The sequence below is a fragment of the Biomphalaria glabrata genome, chromosome 4 (assembly GCF_947242115.1).
Source record: "Biomphalaria glabrata chromosome 4, xgBioGlab47.1, whole genome shotgun sequence".
Lineage (NCBI taxonomy): Eukaryota > Metazoa > Mollusca > Gastropoda > Planorbidae > Biomphalaria > Biomphalaria glabrata.
The window spans coordinates 34,498,979-34,513,523 of record NC_074714.1 but is presented as its reverse complement, the minus strand read 5'-3'; the positions used below and the strand labels follow the sequence as shown (position 1 = coordinate 34,513,523).

At 37.5% G+C, this 14,545-nt stretch overlaps 1 protein-coding gene across 10 annotated transcripts in view; it reads left to right on the top strand.

Annotated features, from left to right (window-relative positions):
* Positions 1 to 14,545, top strand: part of LOC106072733 (uncharacterized) — a 42,844-nt gene that overhangs the window by 14,921 nt on the left and 13,378 nt on the right. For 7 of the 10 annotated variants that reach the window (XM_056027295.1, XM_056027300.1, XM_056027299.1 and 4 more), the window contains 6 exons: positions 4,038 to 4,323; positions 5,198 to 5,326; positions 6,213 to 6,383; positions 9,813 to 9,925; positions 12,162 to 12,278; positions 13,129 to 13,212. In XM_056027295.1, coding sequence (XP_055883270.1) covers positions 4,038 to 4,323; positions 5,198 to 5,326; positions 6,213 to 6,383; positions 9,813 to 9,925; positions 12,162 to 12,278; positions 13,129 to 13,212 — 900 coding nt within the window. The other 3 variants (XM_056027301.1, XM_056027303.1, XM_013233174.2) reach the window with 3 other exon arrangements.

The window sequence follows — 14,545 nt, the reverse complement described above, 5'->3', positions numbered from 1 at the left end:
GATGAATGGTTTTTTTTTTTTTTTTTAAGAAAGTCGTAAGTAGAGGAACACAGCGGGGGGGGGGGGGGGAGGGAGGATGGAAACAGCTGCTGAAAGTGTAAAGAAGAAGAAATAGAAAAGAAGAATGCTGTTCAAGGTTGGGTTACATTTCAGATTTCCCTCTGACAACTCTGACACTGTGTGATTTACTCGCGTCAATATTTCATTCTGACAATTCATAGTTAAACTTTGGTACAAACATTTGTTTCAAACTTTTAAAAAAATGTGGTCCTGTAGTAAATACATATTAACAAGTAACTTGAGAGACTCAAGTTTTCAAATAATTATGCTGTATCTCTAGGACTATTTTCTTCTCACTAGGTGGTTTTTCTTGTTCAGTTGCATTTAAAGATGTAGGAATTACCTGGTGTTAGTATTGTAAGTGTAATGCAAATGTTAAAATCCACAGCCTATTATAGAACGTAATACTTACATTGCACATTTTAATAGGAGATTTCGGTAATTCTGTATAATTGCTTGGGTCAGCCATCTTTGTTATTGTTTTAACTGTAATCTTAAATTTTGGGTTTTCTCTCAGATTTGGGTTTTTGCTCTGTTTTTATGTTAGTCGCTAAAAAATATGCTAGATCAAGATCTAACATGTTGACTTTTTTTAGACCTAAAGCCAGGGCCGGATTTAAGGAGTGCTACAGGCCCGGGGCCTTCACAAAAGAGCTTAAAATATATCCGAATTTCGACGGGCCAGAAAATTTTTTCGCATTTCTACGGCTGGCGGAAGTGTTGCTTGTAGCATGCTCGAATAAGTAATACAGCCTTGGATTTACGACTGAACTACAATCTACAATAAAGAAATGCTCTCGAACCTTAATGAACATCATTTGTCCTTAGAGAGCATTGTGCTTCATGTCTTCCTTCCTCTAGTTAAGCCTCACACATTCTCTTACACATTACGATTTGTGAGCACTTTCTTGAATCAAAGGCTTGGAATTCGCCCGCCATTGTATGACCACTTTCAGTCGCGAAGCTACCATGGATCACCAATATCGACACTGTTATCATGGCTTCACACAACATAAATCAACGCTATTGCACTCCTGTAATAATGCAGTGGGTACCGAGTCTAGTAGGTGTGACTTGCAACACCATTGCAGATTTCTTGGCCCAGCAGGGAGGGCTAACACCACCTACAGAGCAGGCTGTGAGTTCCCATCATGCTCTGGCTGCAATCAAAAAAATAGAAATGGAAAAGTTGTTTGAGTGCTCGGATAAGTTCCAAAAAGCCCGCGGAGTTTGTCCACCAATACCCCATAGTGGAGGCATTCCAGGCCTGAGTAAGCTATTATAGCACAGTGTAGGACATATCACTGTCCTGTTGGCTCATATTTGTCTCGGCTATGGCCAGACTCACGGTGCCCTCGCTTTGGGGAAGAAGAGGAAACTGCTCCTCATTCTTTTTGACTGCCCAAGATTTGCTGATCTCCGTCTCAACAGGTCTGGGAATCCACTAATTCTTAACCTGTATGATGACATGCACTACACAAAACAACATGGTCTCTGTTCAGGGCTTTTTGCAAGAGAGGATTTGAGTCTCTCAAGCCCTCACTCAAATAGAGTTTGATGATGATGATGGATCATGTTATGGAGATGAGATGAATGCCTAGCATTAGCTGTGCTCGAAACGATGTCTCTCACGCAGCAGTTTTCCCCTCTCCGTACAGCTGATGTCTCCAAAGAAACGGCAAGTGCATCAGCGGCGTCGCAGGCTCTGCCTGGGTGTAGCACTGTGTGCTGCAAACTGCCTAAAGATCGCCTACTCCTGATTTTTTCATCAGGATTGAGCTTTTAACGTTTTTGAGTAAAGCCCAGGAGTTTAACTGGTTGCCAGAGGTTATTTGAGACGCATGCCCTGGAAGAATTTTTATAACTAGTAGATAGTAGTTACCTCTTCCATTAATAACAACATTACGGAACCTTGCTCCTAATTGAGCTCCTCATTGAGCTCCTCATTGAGCTCCTAATTGAGCTCCGACGAACCAAATTCTTCACTACATCCAAAAAGAATACCAAGACCTATTCGTTCAAATTATAATAAGATCTTGAGTAGTGAGGGCTTAGGGTTGTAAGTTTTGTTTTTAACTGTCTTCCTTGCTCTCAAATCGCCTTGAGCTTATGTTTGTTAACAGTGCAACGAACATTTTATTATTATACTAGTCGACCAACGGCGTAGCGTACGCCGCTATTTTGCAGGGCCGGCCTTAGGCCACTGCAACCTATGCGACCGCATTTGGCCCCGCACTTTCAGAGGACCCTCACTTTCATAGGACCCGCGCTAATTCTAGGTGTATAAATTATTAAATTAAAACATATTATCACTTAAAATAGAATTTCCCGCGCCCTCCTGTCGATTTACCAGAATCTCCTGGAAATCTCCCGAAATTACAAAATATACGAAAAAGTCCTTAAAATATACGGAAATATATAGACAAAAATTGTCATTTTGGGGTGTCATTCAATATGAAAAAAGCCAATGCTACGTGCGATAAATAAAAACGGCATTATGCATTAGCCGTAATTGTGTAATCAGGTGAAAGAAGCTTCTCGCTGCCTCAAACTAATGAAGAATTACTTGAGGTCAATAATTTTCAAAGATAGATTGAAACATTTGGTAATTCTTGCTATTGAGCGTGATCTATGTAGGAAACAGAATTCATGATATACTGAATGACTTTGCTACACGCAAGGCTCGTAAAGTAATTCTGTAAGTAGTAAAGAATGAATAAAATGAATAAAATGAATAGACGAATTAATTTTCTAATACAAACTCTTAAATTTCTTTTATTGTCCGCTTCCCTACCCAAACTTGGCACCGCGAAATCTGTTTCGCATTGGGCCCCACAACGCTTAAGTCCGGCCCTGCTATTTAGTGACGGGAGGAGAATATACATAGTAGATTACTTGTTTTCTTTCCATGACTTCTTGGTCACAATGGTTAAATCGGGCGCTACTATTTAGTGTTTGTAAAATGTTATACATATTTCGGATCTTCCTTCAGAGTTGAAGATAGTTTACTTCTTAGTCCAAACCTCCCGCAGGACGAAGGGGGCTGGGAGCGGGCAGGTTTTGACAGTCCAGTGCGCAGCCATCCGTAGCGACGTGTGAATAACCACTTGTTCTCCCCCCCCCCCCCAACCCTCTTGTTTTTTTCGCGGGGTTACTATCCGCAGAAATAAGAGAGTGATCTTTCCTTTACTTCTTGCTCGTCAAAACTGTTGAGCGAAGAAGAGAATTATATATATATATATATATACATTGTTATTACTATTTATATATATATATATTTATATTTATATATATATATATATATATATATACATTGTTATTACTATTTTAAAATGTATTAATATTCATTCTCTGGTTCTGCCATGGTCGAAATTCGTTAGAGGGAAACAAAAATTGTTTTAGTCCGTTTAGCACTGCTGAATTTTTGGGTGATGTGGCAGCTCTGAAGCAGTATCATCCTCTGACAGGCAACGAGAACCATCTTATGTATACCTTCGGCTACGAAGGTGTGACTAACCACTTGGTTGATATAACAACAGGGTATATTGTTATTTGAGGTTTTCATATTTTGTTCGTTTTTTTTATTATTATATTATTATTATTATTAAATTTCAATCTCTGGCTCTGAGGAGGGTTTAGTTCCCTTAAAGGGAACCAAAATTCATTGTGTTATTATTTTTATTATCGTAATTTCCGTATGATGATACTAATTAATTATTACATTTGGTCTTTATGCGAACTTGTAAGTAATTCTGTTAACGGAACAAGTCTTGGACTTGGCTCTACAGTTACTTGAGTTTTGCCATCTAGAAAGCTGAACAACTTGTCTCCTAAGTCTAATGGGTCTAAAACGTGGGCGATATTTGTAGAAATCGAGATAGCAAACCAGTCACAAAATCCTTTTTTTGTTTCATTTAGACTTATGAGGTAATGAAATAGAAATGAAGTATTTGTAGTAATTTTTTTTTCTCATTAAGGTGGTCCAGTCTTGTAATTCTGCTGTCGATGTCACACAATGTCAAGTCTGCTTGTCTAATGACACAAGATGTCTGTGAGTTCTGGCTGGAAGTAGAATACAACCTGACCATGATGGACAACAAGCTGGCTGTCTACGCTTCGGGTGGGAAACTTTATCACTTTAACGTGACTAACCCGCTAAATGCAGTGCCCGTAGATAGCAACAATGTGATCAGTGCAGACGGCTTTGAGAATCAACGACTGGTCATTACTGTCAATAAAACAATACCTGGACCTTCTATTGAGGTAAGACTTAAGAGAATCAACGACTGGTCATTACTGTCAATAAAACAATACCTGGACCTTCTATTGAGGTAAGACTTAAGAGAATCAAAGACTGGTCATTACTGTCAATAAAACAATACCTGGACCTTCTATTGAGGTAAGACTTAAGAGAATCAAAGACTGGTCAATGATGTCAAGAAAACAATAAACGGGCCTTTGTTTTTAGGTAAAAAAAAGGGGAGACAATTAATAGAAAAATATCAGGACTTATCTATTTGCATTATGTGGTGTAGAAAATCTTCCATTTGTAATTAGGTGAAACAGATGTGTAAAAGTTTCAATGCTGGGTAATGTCCCCATTTCATTGACTTATTATAAAGGCGTATCTAAATGAGCTTGTAGCCTTATTTCTTTGGCTCTACATTGAAAAAGCTTTACCTTCACCTTCACCTATCACCTAATCTGTTGAACCGTTGGGGCACCACACAAGATCTATTGACCGCTTTCTCCATTCCTCTGCCTTGGATAGAATATCTTACAAAACCAGGCCCGTGCATTCATTTATGTTGTCTTCCCATCACGTTCTCTGTCTGCCTCTTCTTCTTTTTCCTGGTACTTTTCCCTGACGGAATGTCTTTGCGAGCCCCGAGGACCTTGTGATATGGCCATTGAGTTTAAGCTTGCATTTTTTAACGTAGTGAGCAGGTCTTCGTGGGGTCCAATTCCTGTATTTATGTTACTTCTGATTTCTTCATTCGTGATTCGGTCTCTGTAAGTGATACCTAAGATCTTTCTGTAGTTAGTCCAATTAAAATGTATTTAAATTCAACAGATATCGTAGATTAAGGTTCTGCGTTACATCGTAGTTCATTATTGTTTCTACATTGCATCCTAGGTGTATGAAGGTCAGACGGTCATAGTGCACGTGAAAAATAGCCTGATATCCAGTGGGATGACCATCCATTGGCACGGACTGATACAAAAAGGAAGTGCTTGGAGTGACGGTGTAGGTTTTATCACTCAGGTTGGTAAATAGGTTAAAGTTTGATGGCTTTTATTACTAGCCTTGCATTATAGGACGGAGATTAGTCATGGGAACTATTATTCTATCATTATAAACAAACAAACGAAAGACAAACACACAAGTGAAAAAACAAACTTCAGAGAGCTGTGTGACATTGTGGCAAGACGTTGAACTTTTTTTTTTGGACTTAGACAAAAAACTCAGAACAAAAACTAGAAAAACTTAAGAAAACACAAACCTTTAAAAACAAAATTCTAACCAATTTCTTCTTTATGAATCTGATGGTGGTCTCACATATATAATTATATTTATTTATTGCAGTGCTTCCTTATTGCAAGGAGTCCTTGAACACTTAAGTGTTTCTATGAACAGTCCAGCTAATGAGTTCTACGTCAGACGGTGCTCAAACTGTTCATGAACTTCTCATTCTTTTTTCAGCTCTTGACTAACTACACAGAAATAATCCGTTTTTTTTTAAGATGTAACCCATATTTAATTTTAAAATGATTATATTTTGAAAAAATGTCAAACCAGAGTTTTCATTGTGTTGTTAATTAGATAGTTATTTTAGTCCAAAGGCTATACATAAAGTAATTAAATCCTCAGAGCCGTTTTCAAAATACTCGTCCGGTTTTCGGTTGGTAGAGAGTTTGCAAGCTAATATGAACAATTGTTTAAACAAAACATTTAATATTAATTTAAATTTGATTTGCCTAATTAAAAATAAAAACAAAAACTCAAATGCTGCTAAATATTGAGACTTTTGGAGAATTTATTTGTTTATTTTTAAACCATTCTTAATATCAAATATTATTAATGTCGATAGTCGTACTGTGTTCCAGTAATACTATGTACATATAGTTTTGTTATTTCCTTCTGTCTGCAGTGTCCCATACTTCCTGGTCAAACCTTCACATACAGATTTGCAGCTGACCCCAAGGGAACATTTTGGTACCACGCCCACACAGGGGCTCAACTCTCTATGGGTTTATTGGGACCTTTTATTGTCAGAGAGAGGCGGCCGTTGCAGATGGAAGAGTTTATTATGATGATTCAGGTACGTTAAATATGTTTATGAATTTGTTTAAAAGGAAGAAAGCTGCTCTACCCGCTAGCTCTAAAAACAGATGCATTCGCATACGTGAACTGTAGTCATATTTGCCGCTCCAGAATCGGCTTCTTTAGTCAGAGCAGATTCTTCGCCGGTTCAGGGAGAAACCGACACCAATAATTCATCTGAAAGCATTCGTCTGTCTAGATAGGAGCTATAGTGTTCGTATTGGTTCAATGTCTGTTCCATTCCTGATCACGATAACCTTAATAGTTAGCCAAGTGGTTGGCGCCACTGTGACAGGTTAGCGAAAGTGATGTGTGTTTGGCTGGTTTAATGTCTAGGGGATGATTATTTTTTAAATTATCACACACCAACCCGTCAGCATATAAATCGGGAGCAGGCACGCAACGAGACAAGCAATGAAAGAGAGATACAAATTAAAAGTTGAAGAATATTTATTTACATAAATATTTACATAGAAGAATAAAAAGGGGAAGGGTTTGCATCTATCTCTAATTAATGCTATATTTAATCATCACTCTTGCACTTAATAAGAGTATGTCACTTTGTCTTCTGAACTTAGCTTGTTGTTCTGTTGATGTCGCAGCTGGCTGTGTCCTGGCTTGAGGTTCTGCAGCTGGATGTGGCGCTCTAGCGGGTAGAGGGACGCCGGTGATACAGTTCTTGTGGAGTCTCAATCCAAAGTCTTGATATCTGTAGTGGGCACAGTAGGGCGGGTGGCCGACTACCGTGGGCGCAAGGGTACTGAGGGCAGAGCTGATCTGCTGTGGGCAGCGTAGTTAGCAGGATAAGTTCAGTGAGTCGAGGAGGGTTTGGCGTAGCTATGACGTTTCGCACAGACTCTGGGTCTATAGGGACGTCGTACTTAATACGTTGACAGGTGGGCTGTCGAATAGGCAGGCAAGCAGAGCCGATAGCGCCAAGTAGTAGAGTTGAGTAGATCCACGTAGGCAGGAGATGATACTCAATAACAAATAGACAGGTAAATAGGCAGACAATGCCAATTAAATAGGCAGGTGATCCAAAAAAATAGGCAGACACCTGAGGGAGGCTGCGGATAAATAAAGACGAGTTAGGACATGTCTCTCATACATCTTATCGATGCACTCGACTGAGGCGCATTCGTCAGATTGGTGAAATTGCTTTAGAGCACAAGGGGGAGATGATGACAAATGGCATTTGGAAAATAGATGGCCGATAGTAGCAATATAAAAATGTACATAAAAGGGGAAATAATAATCTCAAATAAACAACACAAGTGGAAAGAGAAAAAGGAAAGGGGGGGGGGGTGGAAATGGGCGGTGGTCAGCGACCATGACGGTTTGTTTACATACGACCGTCGGCCGAGAACAATGGAGTGCGCTTGAAAGGAGAGTGTCCGTTCAAGGGGCGCAACTCTCATCAAAGTAGAATGACTACAGGGGAGATAACTCATATCTCTTTTCTAAGTATTAGTGCGATAGTAAAATTATCAAGGCGGTCAGCCGAAATAAAGGGAATAAAATCAGATGTACAAATATATACATGGTTGCATCAACGATCAATTGAGCAACGTAGCATTAATAGATTAATGCAATACATAAATATACACATATGCCATGTTTATGTTTTCTACTTACGACAGTGAGAAATACACAATGCACTAATTAAATATAAATGAAATCATAAAATACACATGATTATATCCAGTGAGAAACATACACAAATTAATTAAGTGGAACTGTGATTAAGTTCGGCTTACCACCAGGTATTCCTCTAAGAGTAAGAATAAATGAAATAGTCCAGACTCGACTGCTCAGATAGAATGAGAAAATGAGAGGGTCTGGCTTGATTTAATCTACCTTATAAAGGCCTGGGGGAGACGGGCGGAAACAGAAAATGTCCTAGGCTAAGAATTATCTTACACGTGGGTGAATTTGACTCGAGATGGGAGTCGCACCTTGGAGTGTCGAGAGGCGTGTTGACCCGAGTAATCTCTTTGATTAAAGAGAGACGTGGGAGAGGGGGGAAGAAAGAGTGATTTGCATTCCACCCAAGGTGGTGTCAACTGCGACCGGCAGACATCCGGCGGGTAAGACCAAAGAGACTGTGTGTTTATCTTTCCCCGATCAAGGACAGATAAGTGAAAGGACGCGGCCTAGCTATCTCCAAGGTGGTAGACCGAGTCTAGCTGGGAGAGGAAAAGGTGGGGCGGGTAAAGAAATTGGGGATAGGATGGGAAAATAATAAAAATAAAATAAATAAATAATAATAAATAATAATTAATGCTGTGATAAAATTGAGTGACTCTGACGGCAAGCTTTTGTCTTGTCACAGCCACACATCTTACATCCCAGGCAACAAGGAAGTGAATAGTACCTACTTTCAAACTTGATGATTATCTCAAATATGAAACTGAATATAGTTTTTTCTTTATGGTATATGTAGCTTAGCGCTTTAAAATCTCGATGCAGACCAGGATTTTGGAGATTCAAGCTGACTTTTGTTAACTAAAAGTAGCAAAGAAACCTCTAAAGCACTACTAATTATAGCAAAAGTAATACTAATTGAACTTTGTACAAAAACTAAGTTTCTCTTCATTTCCTGCCTAACTTGTGTTTATCTTTATTTAATAGTATTTGTTTTACATGTTCCTTCAGATTTGACAAGATTAGGCATACATCATAGCCCCAAACTTCTGCAGGACGGCGGCGATAGCGGACTGGGCCGGCCTTAGATATTTAGTGACTTTCGGCGAAGTGAATTTGGTGGCCCAAATGAAATTTAAAAAATCAAAAGCGAACAAATAAAATTACGCATTTTACTTAAAACCTAGTACAACAATAAAACTTGGCACAAGTTTCGCTATTTCTTCTCTAAAAAACATGTTTTCAGTCCAGTGGGAAGCCACCACTTATCGGAGGTCTTAGGTGGCTACCTAGTTAGCTTGCCTATGCCTAAGGCCGGCCCTGTAACGGAAGACAGGTTTTTAACAGGAGCCACTCGAAACGATAGTCCAGAGCGCATACAGCGCAACCAGGAATTATATTCACTTTTATTATGTTCCAATTTTTCTTTACTGTTTAAATTCTTGCTTCCGGTTAAGAACGTTAACTGTAGTGATAGAAAACCAAATTTGAATGGGAAAAAAGGAAAGTCAAGGTTGTATACGTATTCCTAAATACCCCCCCTCACTTTATCTTTTATTCTTTTCATTGGCTAATAATATTTTCAAACATTGATAGTTAATTACAATAAAAATAAATAATAAATCATCCCTCCCTTCTTTTGCCCTGACATTGCACCCTAGAACGTCACCCTACAGTTTGAGAAACGCTGCTGTAATGTGATTTGATCTTTTCTTAGGTCTATTAAGCAAGTGTCTAGATCATCGCTATTTCCCTTTCATTTTATGTATTATCTTAACACTAGGACTGGAACCATGACATGGACTCTGAACTCACCCATTATAGAATGTTATACAATAACTATGAGAAGCGAGTTCAAATTCAACCCACTGGATCACTAGAAGGTGGCAGGTTTAGGTAAGTAAACATTTTTACTGGATCACTAGAAGGTGGTAGGTTTAGGTAGGTAAACAATTTGAAACTGGATCACTAGAAGATGGCAGGTTTAGGTAGGTAAACATTTTGAAACTGGATCACTAGAAGATGGCAGGTTTGGGTAGGTAAACATTTTGAAACTGGATCACTAGAAGATGGCAGGTTTGGGTAGGTAAACATTTTGAAACTGGATCACTAGAAGATGGCAGGTTTAGGTAGGTAAACATTTTGAAACTGGATCACTAGAAGGTAGCAGGTTTAGGTAGGTAAACATTTTGAAACTGGATCACTAGAAGGTGGCAGGTTTAGGTAGGTAAACATTTTGAAACTGGATCCCTAGAAGGTGGCAGGTTTAGGTAGGTAAACATTTTGAAACTGGATCCCTAGAAGGTGGCAGGTTTAGGTAGGTAAACATTTTGAAACTGAATCACTAGAAGGTAGCAGGTTTAGGTAAGTAAACATTTTGAAACTGGATCACTAGAAGGTAGCAGGTTTAGGTAGGTAAACATTTTGAAACTGGATCCCTAGAAGGTGGCAGTTTTAGGTAGGTAAACATTTGAAACTGGATCCCTAGAAGGTGGCAGGTTTAGGTAAACATTTTGAAACTGGATCCCTAGAAGGTGGCAGGTTTAGGTAGGTAAACATTTTGAAACTGGATCCCTAGAAGGTGGCAGGTTTAGGTAAGTAAACATTTTGAAACTGGATCACTAGAAGGTGGCAGGTTTAGGTAGGTAAACATTTTGAAAGTGGATCACTAGAAGGTGGCAGGTTTAGATAAGTAAACATTTTGAAAGTGGATCCCTAGAAGATGGCATGCATAGGACCATCACTTGAAAAAACCTTTCAAAGATGTTTCAGACATCTGGGTTGATCTTTCTCTTTCTTGGGAGAAACTAGTGAGAGTGACTACTGGTGGTACCACAAGTATAGTTGACAGCAAGAGTTATTAGAAAAGTTGTCTAATGGAGCCGAGCCTATGTGACTTCATTCCATTAAATTATTAACCAACAAAATCTATGTAACAACGTGTTCAGTCTGGACCATCTGATGATGATTTAGAATTTTTTCAAATTAAACAATGTTCGTTTTTTCAAAAGTCCATTTGCGGCCAATGTGTCAAGTGCACAGACAGAGCTGCAACTGGAACTGATTGAGTTACAAAGCCAGACATCCCTACTTAACAAAGGTCACGTGATTCAAATAAATGATTTCTACTCCGTGTTGCTTACGGAAGCGTTTTTAAATCTCAAAAAAAAAACAACAACAGAGCGTTACAGACGCTCACAAGCGTTACAAGCACTTCATGCTGAAGACAAACCATTTCAGTGAGGACACATGCGACAGCAATGTTACGTAGTCATCTAACAGACCAACATCTAGATTCACAGACGTTATCGTCTCATCTAAGCAGCCGGATATTTAAGTGTAGGTTTAGGATACACTTGTCATGAATTAATGTTAATAGTAAATTCACAGATTTCTATTAAAAATAGATAATTGTCGCTTTAATTTATTTTTTTTTACCTTTTCATTGATCTGGCTCGCGATACGAGTGTTGGAAATTAAAATGGCCCGCCGGTCGAATAAGGTTGAAAATCACTGTCCTAGTCCACATCTCGTTTATATGCTGCCCCATGTCATTTTTTTTTTTTAATCTGAGACATTTCTTTAAATTCATGGGCAAAACCAAGGACGCTGCTCTCGAAAACGGCTCTAACGATTTTCTAAGAATATGTATATATATATATATATATATATCTTTGGGAAAAGCATTAGTAGCTATTTAGCCACACTAGAAAAAAACGATAGTTTGACGTTATAATTTTTTAAGTATGAAAAAAAAACAATTTTGGCCAGAGGACTAGACAATCTTGAACTTGAACAGACCCAAACGTCTTCGAGTATTTCCGCATGACGGTTCTATCCATTAAAGACTTTAATAAAGAATAGACGTTCCAGAATATTTTTTGCGTACCATCTTTTTAGTCTAGATCTCTAGGCCTAGCTTTAGAATCTAGGAAAATACTAGATTTAAACATTCTCTTAACCTGGAGATTTTTTCGTGGATAGGGAAATAGGGCGGGGTAACAACAATTTCTTAAAAAAAAAAAATCAACATCCATTAGTTATTAAGAAAAAAAAAATTGCTCTTAAGCAGTATCAAGGAGGAATGTGTTTTTTTTTAAGTATTTTGTTTTTTTGACTTGTTTCTTTTCAGTATGTTTCAGTTCCATTCTGGTCTCATTAATGGCAGAGGAAGATATTTCTATCCGAGTGGCTCTTTCATTGATGCTCCACTGACTGTCTTCAATGTGAAACGGTTCAATTCCTACAGGTAAGTTCTGAAGTAAGACATCTACATTGTTTAAGTCGATACCAATACATGCTTCATTACGGGATTAATTCGAAGTCGATACCAATACATGCCTCGTTACGGAATTAATCTCCCCCCAACCCCCCACCCCACCCCACCGAAAAAAATCCTGGCTACGCCCATGATATATATATATATATATATATACAACGTATAGGCCTACAATATACATGTTTTCAATTCCAAAGAGAAGAGATGAAACAACACTTGCAAATATAATATTTTTTATATGTTAAAGTAACCGAACTGTCATAAGTTAACATTATTTACATCTATTAGTTAGACAATACCGATACCGATCTTGTATTAACATCTAAAGTTCAACAAATATTTTTTTTAACAGCTCTTACCCGTGCTTTGTAACTTTGACCAATTGATTTGATTCATTTAAGTTCAACCGAAGTGAATAACAATCTACAATATGTCCCCCTTTAATTTGCTAGAATTTTTGTTTATAAACATCAGTTTGGTAATACGGAGTCATCATTATTTCATCCCCATGGGAAATTCTTGATAACTTGTCATTTGTTATAATAACATATTAACCTAGGCAGTGTGATTGTTTAAACATTAGACGGATTTACTGAAAAAAAGAAGTTAATTTAATGTTTTATAATTTTTATATTCCTAATAAAGTTGTTTCATTCTACATAGTAATTTATTTTGGTCCTAATGCATGCAATAAAAGCTTTACCGGCTTCTTCTGATCAACTAAAATCGACAACTTTCGTTTTCTTATAAACTAAGTGTGCACTCTCTCCAAAACACACTCAAAGTTCTTTTCTTAATTTGATTTCATGGAATTTCTTAGATTTCGAGTTATAGGAGCTGGAAGTCTTTATCCCTTCAGAGTGTCCATTGATGAACATGTCTTAAAGATTGTAGCTTCAGATGGGTGAGTAGTCTAGGTCAATTACTACAACAGAATTCTATCTATCTATCTATCTATCTATCTATCTATCTATCTATCTATCTATCTATCTATCTATCTATCTATCTATCTATCTATCTATCTATCTATCTATCTATCTATCTATCTAACTATCTATCTATCTATCTATCTATCTATCTATCTATCTATCTCATTTAATCTAATCTATCTATCTGTGCATCTATCTGTGTATGCAGGGCCAGCCCTAACAATTGCAGGGCCCTGTGCGAAACAGATTGCGTGCGGCATAATCTGGATAGGAATAGCATAATGTCGAAATTAAGATTTTGTATCAAAAAATTCATTCGTCTTTGCAATACATTTTTTATGAAATGAAAGCTGACAATGCCGCGCCCTTAGGACTGGCACTCTGAAATGAAAATTGTGTCTATTTTTCAGGAGATTTTAACAATTACAGATTTCCAGGACTTTTTCGTATACTTTGCAATTTTAGGAGATTTTCTTAAGGTCCTGGAAAATCAGGAGGGTGCGAAAAAACAAAAACTGCTATTATGTATAAGCTATAATGTTTTAATTTAATAATTTACACCTAGAATTAGCGAGGGACCTATGAAAGTGCGACGCCCACTAGGGCCGCATAGGTTGAAGTGGCCTAAGGCCGACCTTGCGTGTATCTATCTATCTGTCTATCTATATGTCTGTCTATCTATCAATCTGTCTGTATGTCTCTCTGTCTGTCTATCTGTCTATCTACATATCTATCTACTTTTTAAAGTAATCATTTGTTTCCGGTTCTGTGATTAGATCGTGGAAGAACTCTTATGCATGTTCCTCTGTTTGATGTCTCTATTCTAGACTCAGTTTCTACGTCACTTCAAACAAGAAAAACATTTTGTAAAACTTTTTAGGTTGCTCCCGAAACGGGAATAACCGCTATTAGTTTTATGTGGTCTGTCCGTCCAGTTTAGATCACAGAAACTAGAAAATATATGAAAAATCCGACATCATGATTTTTAGATCTTCAAAGCTCTGATCCAAAGGCTATTTTTTTTTTCTTATCTGAAAGCGAATAATTAAATTTTTTAAATAAATATGCAAGAGGTGTTTTTTTTTGAAAAAATACACTATTTTTACATCTATTAACTAATAATAGTAAAAACAAACGACAATAACAACAAAACATACTATGCAGGTACAGGAGACATATTTCTGTATAATTGTTTAAATATGTATGTTCTTTTGTTATTTTCTGTATTTTTTTTTATATTTGTATTGCTAAATTAATTGTGTTCTGTTATACAAGCTACTTAGATTTTTAATAAAATGTTCACTTTTT